At 40.9% G+C, this 20547-nt stretch overlaps 7 protein-coding genes across 7 annotated transcripts; 4 read left to right on the forward strand and 3 right to left on the reverse strand.

Moving 5' to 3' along the window:
- Window positions 1-288: 288 nt before the first annotated feature.
- Window positions 289-2682, forward strand: FOA43_003258 (uncharacterized protein; the record flags this gene model as incomplete). Its single annotated transcript, XM_038923509.1, has 1 exon — window positions 289-2682. One exon carries the CDS (start codon window positions 289-291, stop codon window positions 2680-2682), a length of 2394 nt encoding a protein of 797 aa, XP_038779437.1.
- A 105-nt stretch (window positions 2683-2787) lies between these two features.
- FOA43_003259 (uncharacterized protein) lies at window positions 2788-3936 on the reverse strand (the record flags this gene model as incomplete). The annotated part of the gene is made up of 1 exon (XM_038923510.1): window positions 2788-3936. One exon carries the CDS (start codon window positions 3934-3936, stop codon window positions 2788-2790), a length of 1149 nt encoding a protein of 382 aa, XP_038779438.1.
- Window positions 3937-4230: 294 nt separating this feature from the next.
- Window positions 4231-6900, reverse strand: FOA43_003260 (uncharacterized protein; the record flags this gene model as incomplete). The annotated part of the gene is made up of 2 exons (XM_038923511.1): window positions 4231-6620; window positions 6897-6900. The coding sequence occupies 2 exons, from the start codon at window positions 6898-6900 to the stop codon at window positions 4231-4233; spliced, it is 2394 nt and encodes a 797-aa protein (XP_038779439.1).
- A 619-nt stretch (window positions 6901-7519) lies between these two features.
- Window positions 7520-10620, reverse strand: FOA43_003261 (uncharacterized protein; the record flags this gene model as incomplete). Its single annotated transcript, XM_038923512.1, has 2 exons — window positions 7520-10550; window positions 10613-10620. The coding sequence occupies 2 exons, from the start codon at window positions 10618-10620 to the stop codon at window positions 7520-7522; spliced, it is 3039 nt and encodes a 1012-aa protein (XP_038779440.1).
- Window positions 10621-12082: 1462 nt separating this feature from the next.
- FOA43_003262 (uncharacterized protein) lies at window positions 12083-13798 on the forward strand (the record flags this gene model as incomplete). The annotated part of the gene is made up of 2 exons (XM_038923513.1): window positions 12083-12086; window positions 12111-13798. 2 exons carry the CDS (start codon window positions 12083-12085, stop codon window positions 13796-13798), a joined length of 1692 nt encoding a protein of 563 aa, XP_038779441.1.
- A 64-nt stretch (window positions 13799-13862) lies between these two features.
- FOA43_003263 (uncharacterized protein) lies at window positions 13863-15701 on the forward strand (the record flags this gene model as incomplete). Its single annotated transcript, XM_038923514.1, has 2 exons — window positions 13863-13868; window positions 14127-15701. 2 exons carry the CDS (start codon window positions 13863-13865, stop codon window positions 15699-15701), a joined length of 1581 nt encoding a protein of 526 aa, XP_038779442.1.
- A 153-nt stretch (window positions 15702-15854) lies between these two features.
- FOA43_003264 (uncharacterized protein) lies at window positions 15855-19526 on the forward strand (the record flags this gene model as incomplete). The annotated part of the gene is made up of 1 exon (XM_038923515.1): window positions 15855-19526. One exon carries the CDS (start codon window positions 15855-15857, stop codon window positions 19524-19526), a length of 3672 nt encoding a protein of 1223 aa, XP_038779443.1.
- Window positions 19527-20547: the final 1021 nt, after the last annotated feature.

Consider the following 20547-nt stretch of genomic DNA (forward strand, 5'->3'; position numbering starts at 1 on the left):
TAATCGTGAGGACTCGGTGTATACAACAAAGAAGTGACTGATGGAAGGGTGGTTATTATTATCTGTGGCTGGTGAGATTGCTCTGTCTTGAAGTCTGCCCTGGAGCCCCCTAGACGCATCGGGGCCCACCGGGACTCTCCAGGAGCCGCCGACAGACACCGGGCTTGCGCAGCCGCACGTGCTTATCTTTGCCTGTTCTAACAATTTATTTATCGTCGTTATCACGTCAGCTGCCTTTGTTCACTTCTTCTTCTCCATCTTTCACTACTTGTTCCTTTTGCTATTAAAATGAAAGGTTCTTTAGCTAGAGAATGGTCTCTATGGAACCAATTACAACAGGGTTACTCCAAATTCACTCCGGAAGAGAGTGAGCAAGAAAAAGAACTCAATCCCATCGAATTGGACGCTGATGAGACTGTCACTTTCGACGAAAAGCACCCATTAACATATGTTCACAAAGATCCACCTTCAACTTCTGATCGGCATTTCAAGAAGTTTATAAAGGCTGTCTTTATCCTCGAGTTCATTGGATCTCTGTTTGCTCTCTTTGGGCTGTTGAGAACCAAGACAACTTTTATTACACCTGGTTCCCACCAGTTCTCCGGTGACCAGACTGTTATTGGCACCTACGGAAATGACTCAAAGCCTGTTCCCCACGAATTCATCGAGATTCCTGTACTACCGGCCCTTGAATATGGAAGTCCGGTTTACCAGCAGAGTCTTCTTAATGCTACTTTCGAGAACTCCTGGGGTCATCCGGCTATAATCAAGTATTCCCCTCCTCCTCAGGGAGCAAACTTTTCTCAGGTGGTGCTTACTTTAGATTTGTGGGTCGATGGTGTTCAATTTGATCGCCTTTTTCACGTTTATATCGGAGGAAGCGAGATTTGGAGGTCTAGCACCCCTGAACCTGCCGGTAAATACTCCCACACCTTTTCCCAGAAGGACGTCTCCGTCTACCATCGGTTGTTCCGCAAAGACACCAAACTTATGGTACAATTGGATAACTTGATCAACTCCCGGTTGACGGGAACCTTCAACATCTCTTTGAATGCCTTCTACTATAACAATCCTCGGAACGCTTCTCTAATTCCTCACAAGCATATTGAGGAAAGTGAAACGGAACCGGCTCAAGAGTCTGATTTCTTCACCAACGACGTCGGTGATGTCGTTATTCCGGGTCTTGGCGATTCTGTTTTCTACAGAGAGGAAGGTGCCAGTCACGTGATTCCTCTCGTTGAAGCTCCAGACGGAAGACCTCCTTTGATTTACTATCCTGACACTGACTTCAAGTTGTCTTTGCCAAAACTTGCCAAAAATACTACAAAGGTTAAATTGATGGTTTACAGTTCCGGTAATGCCGGCGAGGAGTTTTGGTTCTCTAATCTTATGGAGGAATTCAAGGATCGGTTCAAAAACCATGGACATACATTTGGTGGCCATGGGCCTTGCAGGGTTATCAACATTTACCATGATGATGTGCGTATAGCCACTGCGAATCCACTTCCTGTTATATTCACCGGTGGCCTATCTCCAGCTCTCTGGAACCCTGTGGTTTCTACTGGCTCCTACGATATCAAAGCAATCGAATTTGATATCACTACCATACTACCATATCTATGGGAAGATAGTATTCAGTTAAAAATTGATGTGTCAAACTGCCTTGATGATGATTTGAAACTTGGCGAAGAGCCTTCTGGTATTAGTTCTAACTGGATTTCTTCCGCCAACCTTGCAGTGTGGGAGAACGAATACATTGCTGACAGTTCTGGGGAGATTTTGAGCATTGACAACACTACCAAAGTTTCGTCTTTTGCCTTTGAGCCTCCATTTGCTGGAGTCCTCAACCAGATAGTCAATGCCAAGTTCACTAATCAGATCAGAACACACTTCAACTATACTCTACTTAACGGAACCTCCATTGATTTTATCTCTGAAAATTATAAAAAAGTTAAACAGAGCAACATTCAACTTGTAAAGAGTTTTGGTGACAAACAGAAAGTCATCTCGGTGCCTCAAAGTAAAGCATCCTTTGCCATTTTGGATCCACTAGACAACTCCACTTCTTTTACTTTCAATACGAGCAAGAGCTTCCCACTAGTTTTTTCTCTCAACACGAAGCCAATAGTGGGATCAGAAACAGAGTACCAGGTAAACATCACAAAAAAGGCCAGCTACAAGATTGGTGTCAATGGCACGAAGATTCTTCAATTGAAGGCTAAAGAAAACGGAACTTCCAACTTTACACTTTCTCCTAATGGAAACCACGGTGTGGGCCGTGTCGAGCATAACTATACTGTGTCCAACATACACGGTCATGTGTACAACAGACACGCTTTGGGCGACAATGGCGTCTTGGTGTATGACAACACTACGATTATCAATGCCCCAGGCACTAAGAGGCTTGAAGAGGTCGAGCTTGATACGAGCAAATTATACTCTACTTCTGACAGAGTCGCTAAACTTATGAAAGGGCTTGGTGCTGAGGCCTTTGACAAATTAGGATTCATCGAAGAAGATGATCCTGAATTTATACAGGCAGATACCGAAGCCCTAGAGACATTTATTGAAATGACTCAACAAATGCTTGAAGAAAATGACGGTGCGGACGAGGATCTGGAACTTTCAGGAACGTACAACGACGGTATGGGACTTTTTAGACCTGTCTTGTTTGACTATTAAAGTATGGCCTTACATCTGGCTTTTTTTTACGATGAATTTAATTATGATTTTATTTAACTAAAGAGAAAAAATGGTTCAATTAAAGAACAGTAGTTATAGCTAAAATCACTTGGCTTGTTGCTTCTCATCAACTCCGTTTTCCAAGTCTCTGGGATCTAGTTCATCCGCATACATTTCGATCTGTCTCCAGAATTTAGTATCCTCACCTTGATCTTTGTTTCTAAGAGTTTGAGGACTGGTCAATGCAGTATTATTGAAATCCTCCTTTTCATTTTCATAGGTGAAAGCACCAGTCGAAGTTGGAGTAGAGGAGCTGCCGTAACTTCTGTAGCTTGTGTCGGAAATGGTTTTCAAATAAGTATTGGCAGCGGAAGTTGGCACAGAGCTGTCAAGAATGGAATTGGCCCACATGGTGGTCATAGGCAAAGAAATGGCAACTAGTGCTGTTCCAATAGCAGTTAAAGCGTGAGGAGCATTTTGGGAACCATTTTTGTTGTAAGACACAAGAATAATGATTGTTGGAACTATCATAGTCTGAAAAGACATAATAAAAAGAATGTGGAAAATACCGAATTGTTTGAGCCCCAATGTCTTCCTAGTACGAATGGCCACAGCTAATTTACAGACTAGTAGTAGAGAAGTGACACAAGAAGAAGCTGTAAAACAGATAGAAGGCGTATTAACTAGCCACTTAGGAATGCTCAAAGTGTTATCGAAAGCCACTTTATTTGCGACTACCATGTAGATGAAGTATAGAACAACGGTAGCTAATCCTAACAAAACGGACACCAAAGTAATAAGATAACCGGTGTATTGGATTCTTTTTTTTGGCGATCTGAAAAGGACAAATACTTGGTAGCCGAACGATATCTCGACGAGAGCAATAAGTACAGTGTACACGGTGTTAGTAGCAGCCGTGAGTTGGGAAGCATAGCCACTGAATAAGAGATAACCCGAATATTCATAAGCAAGAGTATTGTACCAGTCAGTCAACGAACAAACGTACATTATGGAATGAATAAAAAGTGCAACCAAGCAAGCCATATTCAAGACAAATATAGGTGATTTCTTGTTTTTGGTGATTAAGAATGTGACCGGAAGGCAGATACATGCCATACCTATCCTGACCCCAAAAACAATACCAAAGATTAGCAACTCGTTAACATATGAGTCAAGAATTTTAAAAGTAATTTCACTACTTCCGTAGGCAGATTCATATGTCAAAGGAATAGAGGAGACGCTGGCTTCATTCATGATGATGTATAGGTGAATAGTGCGGCTTCACACATTTCTCTTTCATTTACGACGTTAATTACATCTCTATATATACAAAACAGTAACGATAGAGGCTTTCAAGCTGAAACATAAATTAATCATAGGTATCTGGTCTCTATTTTCCAGAGATGCATGTCATTAGTCTAAATCAGGAAATCCCAATGCAGATAGAGCGAATTAGTTTTGCAATGAGCTTTAAATTTCCTAATTGGGACAATCCAATGGCACACAACCAGTTTTTCTTTTCTTTCTTCTATTAGTTATCTATCAGATTCACTGGCAATCTTCTGTGAACGCACCCCAGCCTTGTAACTCCACAAGGTGTCTCATAGTTGGCCTACCATGCGGGCAGTTCCAAGGTTTATCTAAACCCGAAAGATGCTGAACCACTGTGGTCATAATTTTCTTGCTCAGCGGCCTACCTATCATGATACTGGATCTACAAGCTCTCATGGCAAACATCGACCTGACTTTGGAGGGGCGAACATCAGGATTGCCATCACTTTTCCTTACAAGATTGATCAACTCATAGAAATCGGAGAGATCAAAGATAGTATTTTTCGAGTATGGCAAGGCCAGTAGTTGAACCCGAGTACCAGGATTATTTTCCATATTGATACGTAGCTTGAAACCATTTTTTTCGAAGATTTTCTTACTATTAATCACCACCATTTCATCCACTGCGTTCAATTCAAGCTTTTGTGGAATCACTAAAGGCTGATTCTTAAAGGTGGTTTCTTTTTGTAGACGTTCAAAGTTGTATTTTTCGTCTGAAGCATGCTGGTCTACAATAAACATATCCATCTTTCCTGTTTCGACATTTTTCTTGGTCACTAAAATGAATCCAAGATTAAACTGACCAACAACTTGCATGGACATAAAATCTTTTTTTGATACGGTCAAAGTCAACAATTCCTCCGCATTGTTGTCCGAAATATCGTCCAATTTCTGTTTCTTATTCATACAGCTATTAGAAATCAACGACTTCCTTCTCTTAGCATTGGTAGATGACTTTGGAAGTTCAAATTCCACCATTTGATCCACATTGAGAGTAGAAAATGCTACATTTCCCAATTTCTTGGATAGCGTGACTCGGGATGCTGGCTTACTTGTGAAAGATGAAGATGCGAGCGTAGATGTATTATCAGTATCTTGGACACACTCATTAAGAGCATCAATGGGTTCGAAACTTTCAATGGGATCATCAATAGATTTAGGATCGACCATGGGTCTAGAACTGTCAATGGGTTCCAGATCATCACTGGATTTAGGATCAACCATGGGTCTAGAACTGTCAATGGGTTCCAGATCATCAATGGGTTCAGGATCGACCATGGGTCTAGAACTGTCAATGGGTTCCAGATCATCAATGGGTTCAGGATCGGCAATAGAGTCCGGGGTATCAGTTGGTTTAGAAGTCGTAATGGGTTCAGGATACGCAATATGTTTAGAATCATTAGAATTAGAGGATCCCACAGATTCATCTTCAGAAACCTCCCGATTCTCTGATTGAACCACCTCATTCCTTCCCCCCATAGAAAAGCTCTCTAATGTAGTCTGCTTCTTGTTTCTTTCGGTAATCTTTTCAGTGACACCATTATTTTTAGGTATTTTAACACCATTCATACTAAACAATCCATGAAAACCCTCTCTAAATGCTTCAAGTACAGCTGCCTCATTATTAATTAGAACAGTTCTCTTATCTGGGGTCACATTTACATCCGCAAACTTCGCATCCACCTCAATATTTAACAGAATCGTCGGATACTGCAAGTAGTTGAATTTCTTATATGTCTCATTGATGGCCTTACTGAATCGTGGTAACAGGACCGGCCTCTTATTAATATACCAGTACTGCCGATCACTGGCAGACCTCCCCTGACCAAACGAAGCATTGGATACAAACCCAGAGACTTTGAGTGCCATCTGTTCCCTATGAAACTTTGCAGCCACTTTTATATTCAAATCGACAGCTTCCAATCCATACATACCGTTGGACCCAAACACAGAAAGCATGTTATTCTTCAAATTGATGGATCCAGTAGTAGAGAGTATGATCGATTTGCGGCCCCGTGAGTCAATATGATGCACTATAAGTCGGACTCCGGTGCTGATTAAGGCATAACATTGCAAGAAATCCACTGCCCGGTGGTATTCCCTCTTAATATTCTTGGTAAGGTCGATCTTTCTCACGGGAAGATTATGGAACAAACTGTCAATGATCACGCTAGTTCCACAACTTCTGGATACCAGCTCCTTTGATTCCAACACGCCAAGTTGATTATACTTTAAACTACAACCCTTGGGTGCCTCCTCCTTCGTAGCTGTCACTATAGACACATGAGCTATAGCACAGAGAGAACTCATGGCTTCACCTCTGAAACCAAACGTCCCCACTGTTTCCACGTCCTCAAAAGACGTAAGCTTTGAAGTATAATGCTTGAGGCAGATGTTTTCAAAGTCTTCAGGTCTTATACCTGTGCCATTGTCACTAACTGTGATTGAGTCTAATCCATAATTCTTGAAGATGACATTGACCTGAGTAGACTCGGCATCGAGTGCATTCTCTACAACTTCTTTTACAGCTGATGTCAAGTCAATAATTACCTGACCAGATGTAATTTTGTGCACATCTCCGTAGTCAATACGTTGAATAGGCATTGCTGCAGAAAGCAGAAAGCAGATTGCAATGGTAATGATATAACAGCTAAAGGTTGACGCGAAAGACGTGGCACGACGCGGCACGGCGCTGCACGGCGCGACACGACAGGACTCTATTTATCGAATCTCACATCTTGTCCTCTCCCATACTCTTCCTTACCTTATACCCCGTCCCCGGTACTGGCAGATGCTTCCCTCTTCTCCAATTACGGCATTTACACCCTCCGATCTCACTTCTAAAACCATACTCTCTCTCACGATCGAATGTATCCAAGTACTCATAGAGCAGATCTGGTATTACAGAGGCGTCTACCCAAAGCGATCCTTTCAAAAACGTCGATCCTTCCAATTGGAGGTCTTCACTAATATCCATCCGGGCGTTAAGAAATATTCACATGAGCTCTGTACTCAGATCCTTAGTCTCCTCAAAGGGGGAAAACTAAAACGTCTTTTTATAGATCTATACGACACTTCGACGTCATCGTCTGCACAGAAGATCGAAACCTATGCCTTTAGCTTTACCAATTCCATTCTATTCGAGTACCTCAAACAGAAGTTACCCGTTCAATTTGAAGACTCTTTCAACGAAGCACAGCTTTACTCTTCCTTACAGAGTTTTTTATACTCGGTAATAACCCAACTCTCGGCACTACCAGACGGTCAATCGTCTAACTCTGCTCCAGATTTCAAGATCATGATCTCTGCAGATGACGACATTTTCAACGAGATGACTAAGGACGAGAACTGGATCCTAGAGAAAACTAATCTGCCCCAAGAACTGAAGCCTGATACTACACTCAAGGACTTGGACATAAAGCAGTTCAAAGAGGTAAGTTTAACTTACTTAAATATTAAGGGATACATGGGTAGAAAGAAAGAAATAAAGAGCATATAGCAATGATTAGTGCAATTTAGATGTTGTGGTAACAGCTTTATCCGGCGTTGTATAGTGATTGAGTTTTCCTAGGAACCTGTCTTCTAAAATAAGAACGAGGAACCAACTGCACATGAGATTGAACAGGTGATGGAGCCAGAAAAGATGCCTTGTACTGAACATCAATGCATATATTGCAACATATGCAACGAGCAACTTCGTCCCAATGACGGAAATCTTCCATGATGGCTTCGAAAACATATAACCAGCGTTACCTAACTGAACTAGAAGAACAATGGGTAACACTGCCAAAAAGTTATGATGAGATGAGAACGGTGTGGCCCATTTCAACGAGAAATTATGCACCCATACCATCAATATCGGAATGTTGATAGGGAGAATCCATGTCATGAGCAGAAGGAGCGAAAAGTTAAAGTTTTTGTAGTTGTCAAAACTTTTCAGCACACGGTGACAAGGTACAGTGGTTGAACTAGATGATAAAGAAGAAGCCGAAGGAGGCAATAATGAAAATGACGTTGTCGATGACGATGACGATGACGATGATGATGATAATAAAGCTGTTGACGTAACTTTTTCAGATTTCTGGGGTGAATTCTGCTTGACTGCTTGAGAACTAGCCGACTGAATGCATGATTTCAAGACAACAAAAGATTGTGTGAAGAAACATACCACAAAGGCAAACTGATAGGGAAGATAGACGAGAACCAATGTCATGAGAAGAATCACAGCGATGGTCCTGCGACGATTTCCAGCAACTGAACCGGTATAAATTGGAACTCCGTGAAACACAAAGCTCAATTTCTTTGACACAAAGACTACCAACTGGCAAATGGAAGATACTATTAGGTGGAGAGTACCTACCGAAGATGTAGCTATCACCAAAGATAATGGTCCAAGGAACCAAAGTGCACCTTCACCTATTCCCAAGAAGTATTCGTTATTGCGAACATCAGACCCACCGATTTTTTGGAAGAGCTGTTCGTTCGCCGTAGGTATAGGGTCCAACCATCCGAAAAGCCTTTTGAAGAATGAATGAGAAGTGAAAGATGGTAAAATACAAAAGATCAAAACCAATGGCCCCATGATCTTACGCGAACAAAACTTGAGAAGTCCTTCACCGAAAGAAGGGTAGTATCCATAGTCTATGTAAGCTGCCAATTGTAAAAATAATACGAGGCAGGTGACAAACACAGGTAGTCCTACTATTGACAGTCTGTAGCGAAGAACTAGGTTGCGAAGCGATTTAAACCAATCAACGGATAGATAGATATCCATAATCTGATCGCTAGCAAATGTATCGGCATACAACTTAAGCTGAAGATGGGAAGACTTTTTATAAGGACAGAAAGGAGGAACACCCATAGTACGGCTGACCACATTGGGATTATGCGCAAGGTCTATATGCCATTTAACTTCGTCACCTATTTTCTGACGAATCAGAGGTGAGAACCTTTCTGATGATGATTTCTGATATCTAATGTCAAAATTGTAGGTCAAAAGACTCGACCTTGCACATGGCACATCAATATCAACGACAAGAGGCCTATGCGAAGGCAAGGTTAAATCATAACCACGTGAAAGCAACTTCCAGAGACTGGCTTCACCCAAAGAGACCTGCGAACTTTCTTGTAGTTCCATATCCGCAAGGACAAAGTCCTTTGAGTCAATAATTATGCCAGATTCAACAATAACAACGCTGCTAAATCCTTCAAGATACTCCGGAGAAAGTTCCAATGAATAGAAAGGCTGCTCTGATCCGCCGAGAGATGATGCTTCCATAGATGCAGTACCAGGATAAGACCGTGGGATCATCTGGACCGAATTATGGAGGTCCACGCATTCTAATTGAACAAATTGACTGGTAGAGTCGGAGGTATAGTCGAGAACAGCAGCAAATTTACCAGAATTGATTGCGGCGGCAGGAACAGTTCTACAAAGAAGAATAGCTGGAGCAGACCCGACAGAAAGCTCCTCGATCGGAGTAGGTTTCAGAGAACTAATGTAACTAAACTTAGCATGTGATTGGTCATCGCGTGGTACATGAAACATATGAATGCCAGGGGAAGCAGAGTCTCTCTTCTTCCTGATATTTGGGAATTGAAAACTGCGCTCACGCATTGAATGGCTTAACCGATTGACATCAATCTTAAGACCAAAGGTCTTTGAAGAAGAAGCCAAAGAATCAGCCGACACACCGGTGACAAAGTTCCTTCGGAAAATATCCATTCTATGCTCTATACTATACCCGATCATAGATCTGTCGGTCACTTCAAGCAAGGATTGCGCCACCACACGCCGTAGTTGGTCACACCAAACAATAGCTAAATGATCTATAGGGGTCCAAACACCAGGAATTCCAGTTGTAGTAACCGCTAGTCCATTTGTCTCTGGAACAAGACCCGTAAGAGTCGTATAGTCTGCAGGAAGCATATTGTCGAGTATACCGCCAGTTATGGACACTATGGTGACATTCTCAAGCCGTCCTCCCGATTTGGAGAACTCATTACGCCAGAAATCATCGGTCTTCTTGAAAACACGAAGCAATTTACCATCAAAAGTAGCTGGAGGAGCAGAGTGAGGAGCCGCAAGGGTTAGTATTGTATTAACAGAACCTTCGAGGTGGTTAGGAAGACTTAACATAACCCTCGCCACAATACCACCCATTGAATGAGCTAAGAGAATGACTGAACGTGCAGGAGTGGGGTTATCCTGATATAAGGATAGAATAAATTTAACGGCATCATTCAAATACTCAGACTGATCCATCATAGTTTGACCATGAAATGCAGTGAAGTCACCATTGAAGTCAGCAGAAAAGAAATCAAGGCTCGTCACATTTGAATTGAGCCGTTTGATTCTTTCTTTTTGATCATAGAAGACAGATGCAGCTTCAGCAGCAATGGATCGCACTTGTTTATAACTTCCCGCATTTCCAGGAATGAAAAGCACCGGAGTTCCCGTCAAATGTAGGGAGCGATTATTCTCATCGTCATCATCATCGTCTTTATTCCTCGGCAGAGGATCCTTGTTCTGCTCTCTGTACAAATATAATGAGTATTTGGATGCATACTGTGTATGTGTCTCATCAAATCCATAAACCCGCGCATACGCGGGAGACATATAAACACCCCGACAAGATGCCGAGTCGGATCCTTCCATCTGGCTTTGGAAACTAAAGCCTATTAGAGCAAGCATACAAAGACCCAATACTATGATAATATTGAGCACTGACTTGGAGGAACCTGAAATTTTGAATTGAGGGAATTGGCGATGTCTCGAAGTAGTGTTTCTCATCGTAGGATAACTATTAGTGAACAACTATAGGGGAAGGTATAGAGAATGAATAACAATGCTGAAATGAGCGTAGGACGTATCAACGTACGAGAAAATGAAAAGAGAGACAAAGTCAATAGTGTCAATATAGTCGGATTGGATTTTGTAAGATAATTAAGCCGAAAATCTTAATATAGGGCCGAAAGGAAAATAGAACTTCAAATCAAATATGATAATCTGTGATTACGTTATCTGAGGTATCGAGACAGAATGATACAATTGAGCTCGGAAAAACCGAAGGAGGATAGAAAAAAGCTTTAATTCGAACCAACCGCAAAGAAGGAAAGAATCAGTCCTGCTTGTATTTAATATCAACCAAAGAACAATCTTGATACAAGAGAGAAGCAGATAAGTAGAGAGACAACCAAAAAAAAAAAAAAAAAAATTCCTCAGCCTCCTAGAAATCTCTCATCAGCCACAAACTACTGCGCCAAAGGCTGAGTAATAATAAGGAGACTTCAACGGATAGAGAACGAATAAACAACTACTATGCTGGGAAGAAAAAAAATATGAAGAGAAGAATTAAGGTGGTGTTAATATTTATGAGTGGAGCTTGAAGAAAAGAAGGCAGTTATGCTCCAATTGAGGCTGGAAAAAGGAAATCACCGAAGGCCCAGGCGCGGAGGTTAGATAGTTCTACTCTTTTTGTCGGTGATCAATTAGTACAACGTCTAACACTTGGTCCAATCTTTCAAATGCCGAAATGCTTTTTTTGCAAAAAGAGATGCATTAATACCAGGATGCAGAAAAATAAAATTTGATTAAGCTACCCGATTAGGAAATGGTGGCACTCAGTTATCATGCAAAAAAACTACCCAAAATTGACATATAATTGGATAAACGAACATGTGATAGATGTGGAGACAGCCAGGTTATAGCGGCCCATTGTTAAAGAACCTGCTGTGATTTGTGCTTTCTTTTTTTCCAACAGCAGTAACAGCAGTAGCATAAACACAATTTGACACATTGCTTAGTATGGATTTGCCATTCCAGATGGAGAATGTGAGGCTCTCTTTTACACCACTTAGTTGATAGTGAGGCTTTCTTTAACAGTTCAAGTTAAACCTTATCTAGGTAGCAGTTCAAAGATTACATCTTCATATTCTATATTTGATTCACTAAATTGTGGATATGAAGCAAGTCGAATGTGCTTCTACGAATCCACTATTTGTATATAAAGACAGTGACAAGTTCATCTTTTCCCCATACTGAAATAATATTAATCATATCTTTAAAATGGGTTCGTCTAAAAACAATTTCAAAGAAATAACCGAGGAAATTGATGCTTCTCCAAATAAGAACAGGCAGACATCTACCTCTTCCCGGACCTACTCTATATCAGGCTCCGGAGAGTTGTCATCTGATTCGGAAATTCAACTAAATCTAGATTCCGAGAAGTTTTTGCAAGATGAAAAGAACGAAAATCCTTTTCTTAAACCCAAAGTGGCAGATTATTATAGAGATATCTATGAAAAGACAAAGTATGAGTGTAGAGGAAGATTTGATCCCTATTTTGTTTGGACGAAGAAAGAACAAGATAAATTGAGAAGAAAACTAGACATAAGAGTTGCTTTTTTGGCTTGTATCATGTTTGTTGCATTGCAGATCGATCGTGGTAATCTATCCCAAGCTGTGGCCGATAACATGCTAGATGATTTGGGAATGAGTACCAACCAGTACAATACTGGTAGCACTATTTTCTATCTTTGTTTCCTTTCTGCAGAGCTTCCGTCTCAGTTAATCTCCAAGAAATTAGGTTGCGATATTTGGATCCCTATACAGATGGTTTGTTGGTCACTTGTCAGTATAAGCCAGTGCGGCATGAGAAGTGCTACCGGATTTTATATTACTCGTGCATTGATGGGTCTCTTAGAGGGGGGTTTTATACCTGATGAGGTTATCTGGCTCTCTTATTTCTATACTGGATCAGAATTAAGTATTCGTCTATCCTGGTTCTGGACCACATTGTCTCTTACTCAGGTTTTCTCCTCTCTTTTGGCCTATGCAATCTTTCACATGAGAGGTACTGGTGGATTGGCAGGATGGTCATGGTTATTCCTGATTGAGGGACTTTTCACTTTGGTTATCGGTATTAGCTCCTTCTTTCTCATGGTTCCATCTGCTGTCCAAACAAAAAGACCTTGGAACAAGAAAGGATATCTCAACGAAAGAGAAGAGAAGATAGTTGTTAATAAGATTTTAAGGGATGATCCCTTGAAAGGAACCATGATGAATAGACAAGGATTGACGTTTAGAATGTTTTTTGATGCCATAAGTGATTATTATCTCTGGCCTATTTATTTGATAGGTCTTGTTGCATACATTCCAGCAGGAACCTTGGATGCTTACCTAACATTGGTTTTGAAAAGTATGGGATATTCCACTTTTAATGTCAATTTATTGGCAATACCTTATTACATTCTTAAAGTCATTTTACTATTATCAGTGACTTGGTTCAGTGAGAGAGTGAAGTCAATTTTCAACGTTGCACTTTTACAACCACTTTGGGCTATTCCATTAATTGGCGTTTTAAGATGGTGGAATGGCTCATTTTATGAAAAATGGCCCACATACATTATTCTTATTATGATTTTAGCCACTCCATACATCCATGCAATGATGGTTTCTGCATGTTCTCGAAACTCTCAAGGCGTTAAAACAAGAACTGTTTCTGCTTCACTTTACAACATGTTTGTTCAAGCTGGATCCATTGTTGCATCCAACATCTACAGAACTAACGACAAACCTTTTTATCACAGGGGAAATACAGTTCTTTTTGGTTTGGCCTTTGCGATGATCCCCATTCTAGTTGGTACTAAGCTATTCTACGTTTTTACCAATAGGAAAAGAGAAAAAGTATGGAATTCAATGACTTCAGGGGAAAGAGAGACATACATTTTAACCACTAAAGATAGTGGCAATAGAAGGCTCAACTTTCGATTTGCACATTGAGCTTTATTTATAACATTCACTTTATAACATTCACTCTTAAAAGAGAAATAAAAAGAGATAAAAAATGGAAGTAATTAAAAGGTTGCAGAATAGCACAGTCCATTTCACGTGACTTGAACGTGCGGCTTAAAATGTGGTGGTTCGATTGACACCCCAATCATAATATATATAGAACTACGGATGCCTGGTAAATGACTTGGCTGGTAATTGCAAAGCCATCCATTGAATCAAAATGCTCAAACCAAATTTCATCATCATTGTGGCCGACGATCTCGGCTTCACCGACACTGCACCCTTTGGAGGTGAAATTGACACACCTAATCTTGAGAAGCTTGCCGAAGAAGGACTAAGATTCACAGATTTCCATACTGCATCTGCATGTTCTCCCACCAGATCGATGCTTCTATCTGGAACCGATAACCATATAGCTGGTCTAGGTCAAATGGCTGAATTTGCTAGAAATTTTCCACAGGCTTTCAAAGGTAAACCGGGATATGAGGGATCCTTAAACTATAAGGTGGCAGCTTTATCGGAGATTCTTCATGACTCTGGATACTTCACCTTTCTTTCAGGAAAATGGCATCTTGGCCTTCTACCAAAGTACTGGCCTTCTGCAAGAGGCTTTGAGAAAAGCTTTACGTTGTTACCAGGAGCAGGAAACCACTATAAGTATTTCCCTAGGGACGAAAAGACAGGCGAGTTTTCAAATTTTATGGCTCCATTGTTTGAAGAGGATGGCCATAAGATAGATCCATCAGGACTTCCGGATGATTATTACAGTTCCGATTACTTCACTGATAAGTTTTTGGAAAAGCTAAATGATAAAGTAAGGAATGATCGACCATTTTTGGGATTGCTTACATTTACAGCACCTCATTGGCCATACCAGGCACCTCCAGAATTAATTGAGAAGTATGCAGGCGTCTATGATAACGGACCACGGATTCTAAGGTCTTCAAGAATTGCGAATGCCACCAAACGTGGAATTATACCAGACGGCATAGAACCACACTCAGTCTGGACCCAAAGACAGGACTCCTGGGAGAACTTACCAGAAAAGGAAAAGAAAACTCAAAGTAAAATAATGGAGATTTATGCTGCAATGGTCGATAGAATGGATTATAACATTGGCAGGGTAATCACGGAGTTGAAGAAGAAAGACGAATACGATAACACATTTATTCTTTTCATGTCCGATAATGGCGCAGAAGGTATGCTGATGGAGGCCATGCCATTAAAAAGCCAGAATTTCAGTGATGCCTTGAAGAAATATTACAACAATAGCTTCAAAAATCTAGGTAAGAAGGATTCATTTGTATGGTATTCAGATGAATGGGCACAAGCTGCCACGGCTCCTTCTTACATGTACAAGATGTGGGCTAGTGAAGGAGGAATTAGATGCCCTTTGGTGGTTCACTACCCGGCTTTAATCAAAAAACCTGACATTAAACATGAATTTGTTACTGTTATGGATATCTTACCAACTATTTTGGACATCGCAGGTGTTTGTCATCCAGAATCTCCGTATCATGGAAGGGAAATAGTCGAAGTAAGAGGAAAATCATGGCTACCTTTTCTAATCGGGAAGTCTAACCAAGTTCACTCCGAAGACACTGTAACCGGATGGGAGTTGTTCTCTCAACTAGCAATTAGAAAGGGTCAACTGAAAGCTCTATTCATTCCTAAACCTTACGGTCCAGGAGTATGGCAGCTATTCGACCTTTCTAAGGATCCAGCTGAAATGCACGATCTTTCTCAGTCCCGTCCAGAAAAACTGAATGAGTTAATTAACCACTGGGCAGAATATGTTGCAGAAACAGGATTAGTCGAGACGAACATTTCGGAATTTGATATGACAAAGGAGATGGGAGTGATTTATACAAAGAAGAAGTTGTACGACTAACTAAGTAAAATCCTTGATAATACGCAACAACATCCATACACCAATAAAAATTCAATTTCCTAACTAATTGTAAAAGTTATATATACTCTTCTCTTGTATGATCTATGGATATCACACTGTTCATTTTTTCTTGTGATTCCTTTACTATTTATTATGAACACTGTTGGCCCATCGGCTAGCGGAAACTTTAGTTCAGTGAATTCATTTCAGAGTGGAAGGAAGGAAAGCAATAATAAGAATAACAAGCGAAGAGTAGGAGAGACAAGACAGTCTGAACAGAAGCATGTCATCAGTAATGACAAACCAAACAGGAAATCCAATATGAGGCCATTCAATAAAAATGGAAAGGGAAAAAGCTTTTCCAAGAAGTCTAATTTAAAGCATAATACATCCGAAGAACAGCAGAAACAACCAGTTGCGATTGTTTCTAACCCTCATTCGTCGTCTTCGAGCCCTGAGAAGTCTGCCAATCCTACAAAGAAGACAAACCGCTTTGCGTCGCAATTTGTGGGTGCACTTTTACTGTTTCCGGATCAATTCGGGTATCAGAAAATCAACCATGTGCCAAGAATCACTCCCAAGTATCTTCTTCCAGGCCAGACGTTGTTCGAAAGCACAAGTTTTGTGCCAAATGAATGGGACCGAAAGAACCAGGAAATGCTTGCAGCACGCGAGTCAGAATTTGAAGGTGATCCACAAATGTTGTTTCAGGAATTTCAGGATGATAGAAAGAAGGAGAGGCAGATGATGGAGAGCTTAAATTTGGTGGACAAAGAGAACGCCAAGAAATCTTTAGATGCCGCTATTTCTTTCCGTGGAAGTTGTTTAGATATGTGCCCTACCTTTGAAAGAGTCGAGAGACAGTATAAAAACCAGGTATCGAAGTGGGAAAAGGACTCCATGACCGGTAGAATTTCTAGGCATTATGCTATCAAGACGTTTATGAGACCCTCTGGCCAGCCTCCCCCACTTCCGAGTGACGTTAGAGCTCCCCATATTCTTTCCAAGACTTTGGACTATATTATAGACAATTTACTACTAAAGATGCCCGATTCACAGTCATTTATTTGGGACAGAACTCGGTCCATCAGGCAAGATTTTACATTCCAGAACAATTACTCTGGAATTGAGTCCATTGACTGTCATGAGAAGATCTGCAGGATACATATATTATCACTTCATGTGATGGCGGGTGCTCATGATCCTGATTATCAACAGCAACAAGAGTTAGAACAATTTAATAACTCCATGCAGACTCTAACTTACATGTATAAAGATGTGAGATCACGTGGTGGATTTTGTCCCAACGAGCCGGAATTCAGGGCTTATGAGCTAATCTCAAAGGTTGATGATACCGAGTTGGATAGAAATTTGCAGCAATTACCAGAATCAATCATTTCTGCGCCAATTCTTCAGAGAGCTTTAATGCTTAGGGGCTTAATTCTTCGTGGCATAGGTAATTTGAACCTTTATACTCAGTTCTTTGAAGCAGCTCTTAATGGTGAGACACCTTTTCTACTTGCCTGCATGTCTGAAATTCACTTTAATGAGGTCAGGTACAATGCTTTGAAGATTATGTCAAGATCCTTGCATTCGAAGTCAAAGAGTCTGCCCGATGCCAGGATATTGGTTGCGGATTTGGGTTTTGATACACTTGAAGAGTTTTTGAAGACTTGCAAGTTGTACTCGTTACCGGTGATTCATGACTCAGAAAACATTCCAAGAGTTGAGGTATCCGCTTTTAACACGGCCTTCAAACATTCACAGGCTCAGCCCTATACTATCCGTATCAATGACATCAGTCACGGCAGTTCATACAAAGATATTGTCAATTCTGGACTACCGAACTATGCTTTGAACCTTGCGAGTGCGAAGCACTTGGAAGAAGTGGCACGTGAAAGTTTTCGTGAGGGTAAAGAGGGCAGCAGAATTATTGCAGATGTTCTTAAAGGTGCTTCTCACGTTAGCATTCCTCAGGCTGTTATTAAAGCGATTAAAAAACAACCAGATGCGTTTGGAATTACTACTGAGCCTCCAAGGAGCACGGTACCATCGTTTGATCCACAGCCATCTCAAGAGCAATCAGCTTCATCCCTTTTTGGTGGAACGCTTGCACATGGCAGTGCAACGCCATTCAATCCTGGTAGCTTGTTCAATAGTACTAGGCCGAAGTTAGAATTTTCAAGCCCATCTTTACAGAAGTCTCGGCCTCCAAAGCCAATACAACAGCCATTTCAGATTACAGAGAATGCATCAATACCACAGTCGCTCGCACAAACGCCAGTCAAGCCGCTAAGATTACCTGCTGCACCTTCAAAGGAGCCGAATCCACCTGTTTCTCTACCAAAGCGGAAGCTCCTGGGGCTTCCTGAATTTGATACAGCTGCCAAAGAAGTGGTAGACGATACTATTCATCACATGATCTCAAAGATCACTCCTCAACTTGTTGAGAGGGCTATTAAAAATGCCACAGAGGTCCAACAGAATCACAGAGAGCAATTAGTTGGCCAGCTCACCGAGGAGCTCTACAGCGCTTTTATGCGAGAGCAAATTTATCTTTTTGCTCTTAAAGTGAGAGCACAAGGTTTCCGGGAGAAGAAATTAAAGTTGTGGGCAGTTCAGAGGCTGATACATGCTGCTAGACGAAGCAGTATCAAAAACAAGGAAAAGAACGAGAGATTGATCGAAGTTGACACGTTCCGTAACAACGTGACAACTCCTCTAATTGCCTCACTCAGGGCTCCCCGGACGGGGTTTTACACACCCAAAGATCCCACTGGACCTATCGATATTTCTTTGCTACTTGAGAAGAGCCAAATACAACTATCCCAAATGAGAATGCTTACCATCGCTAGAAATTGGAATGCTTCTACATCTAAATGGATAGCCAATAAGCTTGGATTGAAGCAAATTGGAAGCGAAGACGAACTAACCGCCGAATGGAAGAGCTCGAAAACAGCACTAAAAATCCATTCGCTTTCGGATTCATTTGATCCTAAAACCGATTTCAGACGTGTTGACTTTGTTGTAATACAAGTTGGAACACTGGAGGCAAATCGGCATACGGATAAATACAATCTCAAAGAATCCTTGGAGGCTGATGGTAAGGTTGTTGCGAAGGTCCTAGAGTATTTGCGGAAGTACAACAAAGGATACTATACTTCAGTTCTTGTTACGTTTTTTGACTGCACAGACTTTAATTTTACCGATTCTGAGGTGATAGAGTACTTGAAACTTGATAGTTACAGCACTGATGTTCATGACGTTACTATCGAAGTTGTCAATCTTTCGACGTTGTTTGCGTTGCAGTATGTCGGAACCAAGAGGCAATTTTCTTCGGCGATTTTTGATATGCTGGGAAGATGCCATTCCAAGGAACTAGATCTACAGCGGGCTGAAGAAGAGTCTACTAGGTTGCAGAGTACTACGATAGATGAAGCTTCAAGATCATCCAATGGACAGTCTTTGATTGGCTTAATGAAAGGGGGGGACAGATTAGCCTCACAGGAAAGAAGAAGGAGATATGATAAGAAGAGGGTGCATTACATCAAATCACAACTTTCTGAAACCGGCAAGTCGATGTTCAGAATCAGACTCAAAAGAAAGAGGCGTGAAGAGGCATCGAATACTTCTTGGTTGACAACTTCGAACTCGACAAATGAGTTGAGAAATATCTCTTTACTCTCTACGACTTCCTCACCTATATCTACAGGAAGGTTTTACCTGCCTTACTCTGAAGAGGACAATTCCCAAGCGGACAACAACAGGAAGAAGAAGGTGGACGAATTGACTGCTCTTGCAGACAGCATCCTTAACGATAGCTGAAGTTAACTTTACTAATATCTCATGTACTATTAATTAATTGATTAATTGATTTTCCTGCCTATAGTGCAGGATATATGTTTGTTACTTAAAGCTTTATAATCCAAGAAAGCAGTCTATCTGTGCTTTATTCTGGAGCAGATTCTCTTCAACACTTGACAGAACAAATGACATAAAGTCCGTTCCTTTCTTTTTCATAAATCGGGAGGAAACATCTTCTAATTTTGACAAATGAATCTCATTTCTCAAACCGGACTGCTTCAGACTTCTAAAAATCTTACACAAGAATTGCAAGTCTACGCAGATCTGCACAAGGCCATCGGCGTTGAACTGACGAATCTCTTTTAAGAAATCGATGAGCTTAGTGATCAGATAGTTATCAAGATCCAGCTCCACTCTCACTATGTAGTTATTATTGGACTTCAGTTTGAGAAGTCTGGACTTGATAGTATTGACAAAATTGATGGCCTTTAAGATGAAATCAGACACATAGATCACTCTGTGCACCTTTCTATTTATTTCCATCTGGTACCAGTTGGTAGATCTCACTCCATTACCTATTATCGATCTCAAAGAGCTTTTGTAGCCCTTAAGATATTCGTCGTACACAATAACTTCAAAGTTCTCCAGAGAGGCGTAAACTTTCAACTCAGAAGAAGCAAGAGATGCACCAAACTGCTTGTCAAATTGCTGAATGATTTTAGGAATCACTTCGAGCTCCAGAGTAGACAAGTTGCTGAGAGTCGTTATAAAGTAAAAGTCCTTCATCGAGGAATCTTCATTTGACTTCGAGATGACGGCTTTCAATTGATTCTCAACCAAAAGATCAAAAGACCGTAAAAATTGAGACTGGATAATCTTGAACAAAGCAGTGTCGATCTTTGAAAAAGTCAACCCGCTTAACTTTTCAATGAACATGGAGTAATAATTTAGAAGAAACTCAGGTAACTTGGTGCAACCTTCGAAAGATGTTGACAATGTCCAATTTTCGATGTAAGAGAGTTTTTTAATGTCGCAGTTCATA

The sequence above is a fragment of the Brettanomyces nanus genome, chromosome 4 (genome assembly GCF_011074865.1).
Source record: "Brettanomyces nanus chromosome 4, complete sequence".
NCBI classification, from domain to species: Eukaryota; Fungi; Ascomycota; class Pichiomycetes; order Pichiales; family Pichiaceae; genus Brettanomyces; species Brettanomyces nanus.